Genomic DNA, 14,416 nt, shown 5'->3' on the forward strand with positions numbered 1-14,416 from the left:
GGAGCCGATATTCTGAATCGTAATTGAAGCTGTAGAAGCGGTGCCAGAGGAATTAGAGCACGAAGTTGTCACCGAAATTGGATGAACAAGTGCTGCAGAATCAGAGGAGGGAGAAGCAGCAGACGCCATTGCTGGAAATTAGGGTTTCAGAGAGGGGAGGGAAGCGTAAGAAGGAAGACTCAAGGGAGAGGAGGATCGAGAGGAATTTGAGTCGTCAGACAAAGGCGAAAGATACCATATTAAGAAAACTGTTTCATTGAAAAAATAATTAGAGTACATCATTGGTTTATATAGAGCTATACATATGCCAACTAAGTAGCTATACATTTGCCAACTAAGCACAACAATCCTACATGTCCTACAACTAATTACAATAGAAAAATCAAGATAAACTATCCTTAATATCAATATCAACACCCTTTTTAGATTGTTGTAAATGTCATCCATTGATTCACCTGGTTGGCTCACTTTCGTACATTTTTGTTCGTTTGGTCTACTTTTGAGGACTTATATAGAACGGTTGAACGTCGCGTAGTGTTCTGGTTTAATAATGCACGTGACAATATATTATTAGATGGAGTGTTACAATGATAATGAACTCATTTCATATAAGTTGTTCTTCTATTTGAGACGTAAAATAGTCAATTCAAATGGTAAAAATAGATAGAGATATTCAGAGTGACTAAAATGAGACACATTTTGTAATTATAATTAAACTCTCCAAATTTGAGCCACTTAAACAATGTTGGAAAATGACATTTTCACACCACTGAAACGTCGTCGTCTCGTGTTTCTTATGAACCAGTAAAGCCATTGCCAATTTCGGAATAACAAGCTGACCTCCATTAATGCTTAAATCAAGCTTCGCTCCCATTTTCTCAACCTTTCCCGCCAAACGCCTATCTCCGCCGAAGCCACCGCCAGACGCTACCTTCACCTGCTTCGCACACACAGCGCCAAATGTTCGAAAAAATGCCTCAACCAAAGCCCCCACCATTATTCTCCCGCCATCCACTTCCGCCTACATCCACCTCTCTTTCTGCCGACAGCGCTGTCACTAATGCGACTTCACAATCGTCGCCCTCGGCGCTGCTTCCACCCAAAACGAAGACGACCCGGGAATGACAAAATACGTCCAGTTACTCTGCCGGGAAATCAACGCCACGAAGGCCGAAAACAAGACCGACCCGCCTCTGGAGACGGTGTTTTTTGGCGGCAGCACGCCATCTCTTGTGCCGCCAAAGCTCGTGGATTCCGTTTTGGAGACGTTGAGTCTGAAATTCGGATTGAGTTCGGAGGCTCAGGTGTCGATGGAGATGGACCAGGGATTGATGGAGTTGGGTGTGAATGGGGTGTCGTTGGGAGTTCAGGCGTTTCAAGAAGAGCTGCTGAAAGCTTGTGGGAGAGCTCATGGCGTTCGGGAGGTTTATGAGGCTACGGAGATTGTTGGGGAATGTGGGGTTGAGAATTGGAGCATGGATCTTATCTCTTCTCTGCCTCACCAGACCCCGGAAATATGGGAGGAGAGCTTGAGGTTGACGGTAGAAGCTCGTCTTACCCATGTGTCAGTTTATGATTTGCAGCCGAACAAGGCACGAAATTCAGGGGGTTGTAAGTGGAGCGAGTGATGAAATCTACGGTTTTAGTTTTGGAATGAATTTGGTCCTGAAGTTGGAGTTTTTTTGTTTGCAGGTATCCACTAGGGGAGTTCCCGTTGCCTTCAGAAATGCGGTCTGCTGAGTTCTATAAGATGGCGTCTAGGACGCCTTCGGATGCAGGTTACAACCTCTAGAAATTAGCAGTTACTGCAAGAGTGGATATCACTGCAAACACAATCTAACTTATTGGAAGAACAAGCCTTTCTATGCTTTCGGCCTTGGCTCCACTAGCTACGTCGATGGCGTGAGGTTTTCGAGACCAAAGAGGATGAAAGAGTACACAGGTTATGTGGAGAAAATGGAGAATGATTTGGTGGAGTGCGGTGAGAGTCCTCGTACGGTGCAGGACATGGCCACGGATGTTGTTATGCTCTCTCTTAGGACTTAAAGAGGTTTGGACTTGAAGTATTTCGGAGAAGCATTTGGTAGTAAACGAGGGAAGGGCCATCGCTGCAGATGAATTCAACACCTTGCTAGTAAACGAGGACGAGACTGAAAGAAGTCCTGCCTACATTCGGCTAAGTGATCCAGATGGTTTCCTTTTGTCGAATGAATTGATATCGCTTGCATTTGCGGTTGTAGCTCCGTAAGCTAAGTGCAATTCCATGTACCTGCAGCGTCTGGTGGTAGAGTACTAGAGTGGAACACTAGCATTCAAGTAGTTTCATGGCATCATCAAAGCTGAAGGCTTTGTATTTTCTACATAGCAGAGCATCAGAAGAGAGATTCTACTCCTGCACCTATCGTGGTCATAGTCGACGAGAAAATGGTGCAGCAGAGAACCATGGCCGGAACATGCGTCATTCAAGTGATAAGCGACCAGCTGAGCGTATTCAAGAAACTAACATGTTCAAGTTCCCGGCAATGGGCGAGGCATCGCGGAGAAGAATATGTTGAGGTCGATTGAAACATGAGTCGTAAAAGGAAGGCTTGTAACATTTCACATTTGTAATCAAATATCATTGGCAAAGGCTTGTAACAAAGTACCTGTTCTCTTATAACTTAAGAAAAATCTTCAAATGTAAGAAAATCAATGTTCCCCAGACGATGAACGACAACAAACTATAGCCGTTGAATTACAGGTGTATGGAAGAAATAGATTGTTAGCAACTAGTTCTACTTTCGTCATCCACCAGTGCCTTTATTAAGGGAATGATACGTCATGTCTGGAGCAACTTTGAAGACGATGATCAAGAATTTGGCTTTCTTGCATCATTCGTGTGCAACATACTCCTCTGTGTGACGTATAGCATGCAGATCTACAAGAAAATATGTTGAACGGCAAGTTTGCGCCTGAAATCCTAGATGGTCATTTCAACGACTCCAACTCCCTGAATTTAAACATATGAAACATATAGAATTAGAAATTCGAGTCGCACTTTGTGATTTACTTACACATCTTTCATGGTGGTATGAACTATCTATAAATGAACTTGTGTATAGCTTACCAGCGACTACGAGGGTTTTGTTTTCTGCCCAACTTTTGAAATGCGCCTAAGCTCTTGGGTTCCTTTCCTCATCTCTCTGCAAATTGCAAACAAATTAGGAAAATCCTGCAACGAATCCAAATGTGAATTTTAAGTGTCCGAAAAAGTGATACCTTTGGTGCAAATACACTATCAGATAGAAAATTGGGAGCAGCATCAAAGTCAGTATGGAGATAGCCAGGTAGAATACACTTATATGTTTCTGCAAAAACAAAACAACGTGACAACATATCCTCTGTGACGCAAAAATCTTCAAAAAAGAAGGAAAAATACAGATATAAAAAATGACAGACAATCCTTGCAAAACTGCAATGGAAAATAAGCCAGAAGATTGAAACTATGGCACAGTTCATTCTTTATAGCAAAATCTACTGCAATAAGAGACTGAGACCTTACCTTTCCTCCTCTAGGAAAAAGCTTCCGTTTCCCCGAGCAAGTATGAGCATGACAAAATTGGTGCAAGAAAAACTCTACCAACAAATCAAAGTGTAAGCACAAGTATAATAAACAATAACCTATCTGAAATTATATCAACAAGAGCAAAAAGAAATACCATTAAGACGGCGGGCTGAAGGACTTTGATTAATCGGAAAACAGCTATTGGCAAGACCCTACATTATAAAAGGGGAAAAGGTAAAAAGGATTAAACAAGGTAATGTACAAGAATCAACAATACAACCAATTATAGTGCCTTAAAGCAACCTCACATAGGTGGTGATTCCGTGCAACAGATGCAGGATTGCATTTGGTTTTGCTCAACTTGGTATTCATCACAGCATCGCAATGCAAAGCTCCGCATAAATCAGCTAAGCACTTGCTGCCACTCTGCATTCATCAAATTTTTTTCCAAAGAGAGAAAAAGAAAACATATAAGGGAAAGAAAAATCATACATACAATTAAAGATATAATAGAAAAGATAGAGATCAAATAAATTTATAATCATGTATTGATGTATAATGCAAGTATGCTTGAAGCAGACGCAGAATAGCTCTTCGGACTTTGAACAACTCCAGATGCTAACTACCCTTCCCCAGAGTACCAAAGTACAAAATACACATCTTAAGAAAGGAAAGATTATCACTTGGATATTTCTTTATCTGTGTTATACAATGCGATCTTGTACATAAGTTTAAGCCATGTAATTGTTCTTCGGCAATTTTTAAGAAATAGTTTTATGATCTAATTTATTGCATCATGCTACAAGCCTACAACTAAAATGATAACTTTAAATTTGCTTAATTAATTTTTTGAAAGCACGTTTATGAAACCCCAACACAACAGGGAACTGATAAACATGGACTAGATGCAAACGCTTTTAAAAGAAAAGTTCTTTCATTTGCAGATAAGCTGAATAGAGATAATTTGAGGTTTATCAACTAGAAGAACAAAATATAAATATAACAGAGGATAACAAATGCGAAGAGGGCCAGCTGAAAATGAAATTACTTCTTGCACTATTTGGACAAGTGTTCCTAATTCCTAACATATTAAAGCAAGGAAATACAGTCCACATACTACATTCAGAAGATTGTAGTGTCTGTTGTCAAAATGTTGATCAAGAAACATTTCAGCACGGAAGCTTTTCTTACAGTATCCGCACTGCCATTCGTTTATATCCAAATGAATCTTGTGCTCTTCCTGATCTCTAAATAGATCATTGTCGGGATGAAGTCGACAGTTACTTGGAATCTCATAGTGCTCATGTTCCACAAATGGCATCAAATACTACAAAACACAAATTAGAAGTAGCCTTAAGTAGACTATTATGCATGACACAATTTTGTAATAGCACTCAACGTTTTGCCCATACCTTCTCAATAATTTGCCAAGCTGCCCTGCTTCTTTCTCTGGAACAGTGCACTTCATGAGCATGCTCTTGCCCTTGTTCAAGAGTTCTAACATATAGAAACACGTACCAAGTATATAACGCGAACCAAAAGAAAGAAATACTACATTCCCAGTTGGATATGAAAAATTGCCAAATTAATCTAAAGATTAAAGCCGTATTACCTTGAAGATTCAGATTTTTCAAAATCCTGGATCAAAGGATGAAGAAAATAACATTAGCTTGGAAGGTCCAAGAACAAAATACATAATTAAATTCACAAAAGAAGTAAAATTGAGCATCATATGCACAATTTACGATATGATTCCAATACCACAAGGCATAATTTATTTTGACACAACGATATTTTAAACTATTCTAATCCACAAGGTGGAGGATTCAAACTTGGGTGTGGGGTGAAAAGACAAACTGGCCTCACACGACCATTCAAAAGTCGAGACGTTTTGAAACTAATTCAAGGTAAATTCAAGTTTAGGTGAAGCTCTAAAACCGCTTCTGATCAAAACCTTTGCGTTTATTGTTGAATTTTGAACGTTTTAATCTAAATAGAAACACAATTCGTATATCTTGCTACTCTGCGTAAAGTTCTCACCATCAAAAACCAAACCTTGATCGGATAAAAATTATTACTTTACAAAACCCACAATCCAATACAGAAAATCGAAGCTTCCCAGCAAAACCCAACATCCGAACAAGTAAAAAAATGGATCATATGCATACATATATATAAAGATATTGAAGTACCTGGTTTGTCTGCGTAAGGGAGGAGACTTGGAGTACGCTGAAGGATAAGAAGAGAAGGATTGAAACAAACAGGTTGGTTTTCTTCATCTCTTTCAGAAACGAAAGAGTTCGATTGATGAGCTTTTTTCTGGGCAAAAGCTAAAACTGAGAAAGCTTCGGGTCGGGGCGGGGGGGGGGTGTGAAGCTGAATGAGAATATGGGTCGGTTTGTTTTTCTATTCTGCTCAAGAATGACGCGTTTTGAGGAAAATTTATGCAAAATAGCTCTCAAAAAACAAGTAAACTTTTAATAAAAGGAATTACATTTTAATTGTTTTTCTTCTAAGAATATGCTAACTAGTTAATCAGTACTACGGTCAAGTATTATTCATCTTCACTTGTGTGAGGTGAGTCAGCATAATGAGTTAATAGGGACCGTCGAATTTAGTTTGAGTGATCTGAATTTCCTACTCTTTAAGCTCCAGACAGTGAGATCCGGAGAGAATCTCTATCCACATTTTTGTACTATATTTGTGTTTTACCTAATATGCCAAGTAATGTGTACATGTCACATCAATTAATAAATTTATCTCATTCAATGTTGATTATACGAATCATTTATCATTATACCTTAAAGTAGTATAAATACGTATTCCCTCTAGCATTTCTCTTTTTCTTTTTCGTTTTTTTTTTTTTAAACATTAAGAAGAATAACATACTTCTGGATTGTGTAGCTGAGTTGGAAATCGATTACCCTCTTGGAATTTTGTACACTTGTAGTTGACCCAACTACGAGAAGTCGTTAGGAGTCAAAGAAGTAGTTTTCACAGCTTGTGGTACTTTGTACCTACAAAACTTTATAAGGAAAACTAATGAAAATGACTTGAAAACTTTGAATTTTAATGATAAAGACAAAATAAAGGATAAAGTGAATAGTACTAGGATTGACTTTTTAGTGTAAAAATGTGATTTTTCGTTAAAGTGAACAGTACCGGGTGTTTTTCGTTAAAATTCCCAACTTTATAAGCATATTTAAGGACACTGAGAAGCCGGTCAAATGCTTCCTCTGGTGTCACTTTTTTCAGCAGCAGTTTGAGCATGGCCATGAAGTTGAAGGAAAAGGATTAAAACAGAAGGGCAAACCCACAAACAAACTTAGACAAAATTGATGTGAAAAACAGTAATCCCAGTGGTTCACGACGTTATCATATTCCACAACTATCTTAAAAATACACTCGATATAGCAGTACTGTGTGTACACCATAGCGAACCGCTTATCTTTTCTTCTTGCCTCTTTTTTTGGTACTAGTTTCTGGTTCTTGCTCTTCGGCCTTCTGCTCTGCTTCTAATATGGCCAACTGCACCATTCACAGAAGAATATGAAACAAAAGATGTCAATTTAATCCGTTTGGTTTCAGAAAGAAGCCTTGTATAAATCTTGAGACACAAAACCAAAACATTACCTCATCAAGAATTGGTTTAAGCTCTCTGTATCGAGCTTCAGCAAGATCAAAACCGTCCTTACGGAGCTCCTGCGATATATCAGAACAGCATGAATAGGAAGTTTCTTCTCCTTCAAAAATGCAGCCTACAGTATAATTGCTTCTTTGTTTTGTCATTCCTTTTTTAAGGGTTTTATCTTTCGAGGAAAAGAAAGAAACGGACCTTTCCAGTGTGTTGAGTATGTTCGTGTGCCGCCATTTGCCAGTACATATTTGTACGTTTGTAGAATTCTCTCAAAGTTTCACCAGGCTTCACAAAAGATATACTACAATATTAGCTGAAAAAGTAATGCAGTGAAGAAAACGTAAAGAATGGTCATAATCAGCGAAACAAGTACAAACTAAGCCTGTAGAGTCTCATTCACGCTTCCATTATAGCTTAAAACCTTCAATAGCAATTAAAGAAAGAATGAAGTACCGTTGGGGTTCTTTGCGAATCTGAAAGCCCAAGACTGGCTCTAATCTGCTCAATTCTGGCCCGTTTCTCTTTCCTTCGGAGACTCTTTCCCTCCCCTTTGATTAAAGCAACAGCATCCCCCATCTGAATCGACCCATCCTTCCCAAGCTGTACACAAGAAAAAGTGAAGACTGAAGTAAAACAGACAGCTGAACATTTTCCTTCTTCAAAAGTGACAGTACAACAGTTTTCATTGAAAAACAGGAAAATTCAAAGCAGATGGTGAAAGAATCAAAATAAACCTTCAGCATGTCTCGTATCATTTAGTATAAAGTCTTGTAACTGGAGTCACAGTTTCACCAAATTTTTAACAAAATTGTATACAACACTAAACTTTAAAATTTTTTGTTCCAAAATTGTTAGCCACAGAGAGAAGTAAAAAAAGAAGATCTGACTGGTTAACAAAGGGAGATAATTAAAACATTCACATAAAAGGACAGAAAAGTGTATGATTACTATTATCTTAACCACAAAATCAAGATGTATTTAATTACTAAAATTTGGAAAACACATCTACACTATGTAATAAGTAAGAACCTCTTCATCATTATCATCATCAGTCTCATCACTGTTACTATCTTCATCGCCTTCATCTTCACTATCATCATCCTCATCCTCATCCTCATCTTCATCCTCGGACGCCTCCACCCATTCAGTTTCCGTTGCCTGGGTCAAGGGAAAAGCAGACTCATGCTTAAAATAATGGAATTCAACAAAAGTAAAGATGCCCAGTTGTCCCAATTTTTTTTTTTTTTAAATTTACAACAGTAATAGTTATGTCTAGTGATGCTGAGAGAATTGAAATAATAAAAATAAGACAATACAACACTTGAAAATATTGAGACAATACAAGCAATTATATGTAGAGAATACAAACCGGTATGATGCACTTCCACTCGTCAAGTTTGCTAAGATTAAGAGAATACAAATCATCAAGTGTAATTTCTCGATCTTTAATCTCCATCATTCCCCCATAAACATATAATGTATCTCTTCCAACAACCATGCAAGAGTTGATACGTCCACAGGGCTTCACTACCTAACAATTAACCAAATTCGTGAATCAAATGGATGAATCCAAAATGTTTGAGAAAGTATAAACAAAAACAAAATTATGTTCAGCATAGAAAACCTCTGGCAAATCAGAATCTTGCGAATCCAAATTAGCACTAGATTCATTTATCTTCCCATCAGATTCGTCAGCTAACCCATCATTACCAACAGTAATGGTTTTAGCCATTTGATGTGATATACCATCAACTTTGCTTTCAAAGTCATCTGCTTCTTCATCAATCTCATTGTTCTCATCTTTTTCATTTGTCGCACATTCCTCTGGCTCAATTGAATTTATCTTATCATCATTTTTACGCTTTCGTCCAGAACTCTTTTTAGGCTGCAAAAATGAATGTAAGGGAAGCTATATGTTACTAAAATAATGGGGTTTCAAATGAACTGCTTCCATATTATTTATTAATAAAATGTGAAAGTTCTATGGGAAAAATCCCTGTACGACATTGAAATCGGTACATGTATAGTTATGAATCTAAACGTTACTGGACCTTATCTTTTGTTGACTTCGCCTTCCGTAGCTCTAATGGGTACCTATACAAATAGAAAATTGACTAAATGGGAAGGAACTATTGCACATTTAAAGTTCATTGCCCATATAATTGCTCATCAACAAATTGAGAAAGTAATAATAAATAAAATGGGTCAGGAAGAGAGTATTATATATCAACTAGAGTGCAGCAAAAAAAATTAGCTTGCAGCTGATTGTTCAATAATCTCAACCTGTAAAAAATATAAAACACAAAAAAACTTTGGTGGGGCTTACCACCGATGGTTGTCTAATTGGAAGCCATACAGTTCGTCCAAGAACAAGCTCATCATTACATCAGCTGCATGCATCAGACATTTTTCAAAAAAAAAGGAAAATAAATCCACCTACCCTCAAAGGGCCAGTCGTAGCTTCAAGCGAGGACTGTATTGCCTAGTGACATAAGATAGGTAGAACAGAAAAAACTAACCTCCAACTTCCATGTCCACCACACCCCCAAAGAGCAAAGCTCGCTTCTTATGAACACACATAGAGAACCCAGCACGAGGTCCAGGGGGCATCCCACTTTTCTTCACCTATAATATGCATTTACAGTTATTAAAGAAATCTCAAACTTACAAGCTGCTAAATATAAGTTGCTGCTATTCATCATCAAATATGCATGCAAGGAAATTATAAATTGAGTAACCAGCATACAAAAGCTTCAGAATGATCAACACAAAACCACAGCATAGCTTCTACAATGTAGTAAAACCTGCATGCATGCTATGCTATCCTATCCAAAAGTAGTATAACAGGTACTTTTACACAACAGAATATTCAATATCCAAGTATAGAAGGGGAAGTAAAACTTGAGGTCAGACAATCATGTCATGTTCCGTTTGTTGATAAATACATAGTAATAAAAGAAAACTGTGGCACGAGTAAGAACCTTGTTCCATTCCCAAGTCCTAGGATCAAGGGACCACAAGTCAGAATGAACAATTCCTTTCTCGGAGCCAGTTTTATCTGATGAAACTTCTTTGGAATAGCCACCATATAAGAAAATCTGTCATGTCAAAAAGAGACCACAAGGTCAAATCTTTGAGGAAGTCAAGAAATGATATGCATATAACGAAATTGTTCTGAATCACTCACTTCATCCTGGTAAACGAAAAACTGAAACCCACTTCGCGCACTTGGCCACAAGGAACCAGGCCTAGGAGTTATTTCTTGCCACTGAAATGAAACATTGCAGAAGCATTAGTTAAACATATATGTACATAATATAATGCACATGAATTTATAATAGTAGATTAACACGACAGAGCAAGATCTCTACCTTGAACTGATCCAGGTCAAATACAAAGAGATCATTATGATACCTGCACAACAAATTATTATCAACTCCACATTAGCACCCCAACTCCAATTGTCATGCAACAATACATTATGGTTTGGGGCAGTTAATATGTCAAGAAAACTTCTGAAATAACAAAGTTACAATAAAACCAACTTCGCAACTACACACATAGTGGTTTGCATCTGACCTTGACATAGAAAATCAACACAAAATCTTGAGCTAAATAACTATGAAACTTCAAAATGTTTAAAAATCCATTAACAACCTCACTTCTCTAAGCGTGTCATAAAAGCCTCCAAAAACAATAATCTTGTGCTTGTACAGTACCTGTAAAATGACCAAAAGCACAGATATTTATAAAAATCTCTCTTTAAAGGAAGATTAGACTAATCTTTTCTTGTTACTGTCTCAACACACACGCGCACAAAGGTACATGGAAATTAGACAGTTAAACTCCATAGTAAAGGGAACATCAATCTAAGGCAACCTGAATTTACCATTCGATGACCTGAGCGTGGACTTGGACTCCCTTTTAAATTTAGTTGTTCCCATTGATTTGTTTTGAGGTCCAACATCCAAAAGTCCTATAGCAGCAGGGAAACAAAAAGGTGACATTATGATAACATAAACTAGAATGATAGGTAGTTTAAACAGTGAAAGCAGATTTTACAATGAACTGTATTTTAAACAGGTTTTACCTTGTAGTGATGAAACCTCTCTTGGTTTGGGGAAGTAAACTCACCACCTAATGACAAACAAACGCAATCATGTTCATGATGCAAAAGAATTAAAAGTGCAAGTGCAACACGTGTGTTTGTACATATGAACGAAGTGTTGCCAGTATACCAAAGATGTAGAGATAATTCTTCCAAGTGACTGCCTGGTGGGCACTACGAGGAGGTGGACTATTGGGGCTCGAAATTAACTTCCAGTCCTGCTTTTCAACATCATAGCGGTAAAGATCACCATACACAAACGTCTGCAGCAACAAATTTGACAAAAAAATCAGGTGAACATTAGGTAAACATCAAAGATCAAATCCATTTAGTTCAAATAAAGCACATAGATTCTCAAAAAAGATCAAGACCTTGTTTCCATTGTAGAATTCACCCCCATAAAGGATCAACTCTGTCTCTTTCAAGGGATTGATACTCAGCTACACAAAAATCAAGCACAAAAATCCGAGATTAACAAAGGGTAATAAACATTTACGTTCCCAAACAAAACTAAGCCTAACCCACTCATCAGAAATTTCTAACAAACACCAGCACAGACAGTACCGTGCAGTTGGACCGTGGAGATGGAGCCGGGACATTTTCCTCTACATGGACTTCCTTCTTCTTAGCTTCTTCCTTTTGTATACTCGACTGTCAAAAAAAATGCATATCACACGACTTAAAAATTGAATATTTTCTCCATGTCCATATAAAATGTAAAAGTCCATCAGATTAACTTCAACGTATAAACTCCAAAAACAAACAATCACTCTTCACCATATTTCTGTCAATAACAGAACACCCTTTTGTTTCTGCACCGCCACAAAAACAACATTCCATATAATCTCACACTTTCATCTATCCATTCATTTCCAGAGAAAAAAAGAAAACCAAATTCGATAACTTTAACTATGAATATTGAAAACACAATAACCCAATTAGTCAAAAAACTCCCAGAAACTATTTCAGCAGCTCTCAAATGATCCCTAACACTATATAACAAGCACCCGATACACACACATATATACATATATACACATGTACATATCTACCCAAATTTTCCCCAAGCAACCAAATTCAAAAACCTCAGCCCGAATTTCAAAAACTCATTAACTTAATTGGTTTTAAACTCCCAGAAACTATTCCAGCTGTTCTCAAATGATCCATAACTCCAAGTAAAAAGCAGCCGATACACATACACATATACATATACGGAGAGAATGAAATTACCAAAATGGCATCGATGTCGTCCTCGGGAGAGAGCTTCTTGGTCTCTCTGCGAGCTCTCTTCTCCTCAGCTTTCACGGTTTTCTTCTCCGTCTTCTCTTTTCCTTTACCTGGCTTCTTTGTCTTCTTCCCCATTTCTCGGAACGCAGCCAAAGAGGCGGAAAGCAGCTCTCACAACTCACTACAGAGCGGTTCGGCGCGAGGAAGAAGACGAAGGAAAGAAGGCCTTCGGGTACGACACTATGAGCGACTGTGTTTCTTTCGGCGCAATGTCGTTTATTTGGATTGTAATCCCCTGGCAGCTGGGTCGCTGGGTTTCACGCATTCACGTTGTCGTTTTTAAAGCTGCGAGGCCCAGCCTAGATGTGGGAATTTGTTGGGCTGGGCCTTGTTTCGGCCCAACATCTTAGTACGGCTCTGATCCAATGGGATTCGAGAATGTCACGTATACAAAATCTTCGTCCAATTTTTTTCCTCCAGGATCAATCAACTACTACTCCATGCAGAGGTGTAAATTTTCTCGTTTTTTCTCGGATGCCAAACAGAATTTACTGCCCCCGCCTCGTAAAAGCCTTGTTAATCCACCAAACTTACGTATTTAGACTTTTACCGGTACCACATTATGCTTTTCAGATAACAGCACTCATTGTAAATGGGTTCGAAATCAAAGCCAACTCGTCGCAAAGCATGCATTAGAGATAGGATCAGTGAACTTCCAGATGAGATTCTCTTTCACATTCCTTCCTTCCTTCCAACAAGGAGTGCCGTACAGACCTGTGTTTCATCACACTGATGGAAACATACGCGGGGTTTTGTTTCGAATTTAGACCTATATATACATTTGTGCTCACCAAGATATGATTGGGGTCATACTCCGAGCTTTGAAGATGAAGTACTTCCCCCCTTGAATCGTTCAAACGTTCATAAAGTTCGTCTTTGATGCTTGGAATTGAACAGCCATTGGGCGTAATGTTGTTGAACTCGACCACCTAATTTCTGGGGTCCAGATACCATCCAAGATTCTTTTGTTAACTAGTAGTCTTTTTCTATGCAAGATGTTGGAGGTTCTGAAACTGGAACTGACATCATATGTTTCCATTGATCCTCCTACCTCCATGTTACAGTACCATACCATCTTGACCCAATCAAGAAGCTCTTTTCATGTTGCTTTCTGCACTTGAAGATTTAACAATAGATGGACGTTTTCCGTTGCCTAAATGTTGTTCAGTCGTAACATAACTGTCAATGCACCTAAACTGAAAAGACTATGTGCATGAAGGCCCCTGTGGCAGCCATGGTATGCAGACCGAATACGTAGGATTTTTGCAGAAATCATCAATGTCAAATATTTGTCCCCTTCAGCTTCATTTTTGGGATTCTCAGATTGAACACTGACGTACTTTGCCTACATTAAATCATTTGAATCGCTTGGCGAGCTACGTCTTTCAGGATGCTACTCTTGGAAATCACTACCAAACGCGCTCAAGGTGTTGCCCAAAAAAATAAATTCTACTATGAGCGTTAACCTGAGTTGATAATTAATTAGTGTCCACCCGAGTTTGTGCCTGTCTGTTGTCATGCCTCAAGACTATTTACATACGAAGGTTCAAGGGACGACCAGATGGGTTGGATGCGGCAAAGTGCTTGTTGAAGCATGGTAAGGTTTTGAATAAGGCGAAAATTTATACCTGTGATCTTAGTAGAAAATTAGTTATGAAGTTAAGGTGGAAAGTTTCAAGGTTGTAGGAAGTTCAAAGAATTGTAAAATTGAATGGATCCTTTGAAAGTTGTGGATGTACCTTTTCATATCGGATAGAACATGAATTTTGTGCTACAAAATTTTCCCTATGAAATCTGTTATACTTCTTAAACACCCTTGTAAGTTTGCTAGACAAAGTTA

General features: G+C 38.2%; 2 protein-coding genes and 1 pseudogene across 2 annotated transcripts; 1 reads left to right on the forward strand and 2 right to left on the reverse strand.

Annotated features, from left to right (window-relative positions):
• The first annotated feature begins 736 nt into the window (after window positions 1-736).
• On the forward strand, window positions 737-2,400 carry LOC103424833 (uncharacterized; annotated as a pseudogene).
• Window positions 2,401-2,631: 231 nt separating this feature from the next.
• On the reverse strand, window positions 2,632-5,992 carry LOC103424702 (uncharacterized). Its single transcript, XM_008362798.4, has 10 exons — window positions 5,737-5,992; window positions 5,157-5,182; window positions 4,957-5,041; window positions 4,662-4,871; window positions 3,848-3,970; window positions 3,699-3,756; window positions 3,542-3,615; window positions 3,259-3,347; window positions 3,107-3,182; window positions 2,632-2,989 (listed from the first exon to the last, which is right to left on the reverse strand). Exons 1-9 carry the CDS (start codon window positions 5,821-5,823, stop codon window positions 3,113-3,115), a joined length of 822 nt encoding a protein of 273 aa, XP_008361020.1. The 5' UTR covers window positions 5,824-5,992; the 3' UTR covers window positions 2,632-2,989; window positions 3,107-3,112.
• Window positions 5,993-6,854: 862 nt separating this feature from the next.
• LOC103424703 (uncharacterized) lies at window positions 6,855-12,828 on the reverse strand. Its single transcript, XM_008362799.4, has 20 exons — window positions 12,520-12,828; window positions 11,854-11,940; window positions 11,661-11,729; window positions 11,420-11,552; window positions 11,272-11,318; window positions 11,071-11,157; window positions 10,839-10,900; window positions 10,553-10,595; window positions 10,369-10,449; window positions 10,163-10,279; window positions 9,701-9,806; window positions 9,508-9,571; window positions 9,233-9,275; window positions 8,806-9,066; window positions 8,551-8,712; window positions 8,211-8,339; window positions 7,635-7,781; window positions 7,380-7,466; window positions 7,178-7,246; window positions 6,855-7,072 (listed from the first exon to the last, which is right to left on the reverse strand). The coding sequence occupies exons 1-20, from the start codon at window positions 12,649-12,651 to the stop codon at window positions 6,989-6,991; spliced, it is 2,010 nt and encodes a 669-aa protein (XP_008361021.3). The 5' UTR covers window positions 12,652-12,828; the 3' UTR covers window positions 6,855-6,988.
• Window positions 12,829-14,416: the final 1,588 nt, after the last annotated feature.

The sequence above is a fragment of the Malus domestica genome, chromosome 06, assembly GCF_042453785.1.
Source record: "Malus domestica chromosome 06, GDT2T_hap1".
NCBI classification, from domain to species: Eukaryota; Viridiplantae; Streptophyta; class Magnoliopsida; order Rosales; family Rosaceae; genus Malus; species Malus domestica.

Excerpts from the sequence above, each read along its gene's own strand:
- LOC103424703 (XM_008362799.4), bottom strand. The coding sequence starts at position 12,651 with ATGGGGAAGAAGACAAAGAAGCCAGGTAAAGGAAAAGAGAAGACGGAG. Across the intron at positions 10,596-10,838 it reads GACACGCTTAGAGAAGTGAG|GTATCATAATGATCTCTTTG; the intron begins GTTGTTAATGGA and ends TTTGTTGTGCAG. Across the intron at positions 7,782-8,210 it reads ATGATGATAATGATGAAGAG|CTTGGGAAGGATGGGTCGAT; the intron begins GTTCTTACTTAT and ends TCTTGTGTACAG.
- LOC103424702 (XM_008362798.4), bottom strand. The coding sequence starts at position 5,823 with ATGAAGAAAACCAACCTGTTTGTTTCAATCCTTCTCTTCTTATCCTTC. Across the intron at positions 5,042-5,156 it reads GAAAAATCTGAATCTTCAAG|AACTCTTGAACAAGGGCAAG; the intron begins GTAATACGGCTT and ends TCTATATGTTAG. Across the intron at positions 3,348-3,541 it reads TTTTTCCTAGAGGAGGAAAG|AAACATATAAGTGTATTCTA; the intron begins GTAAGGTCTCAG and ends TTGTTTTTGCAG.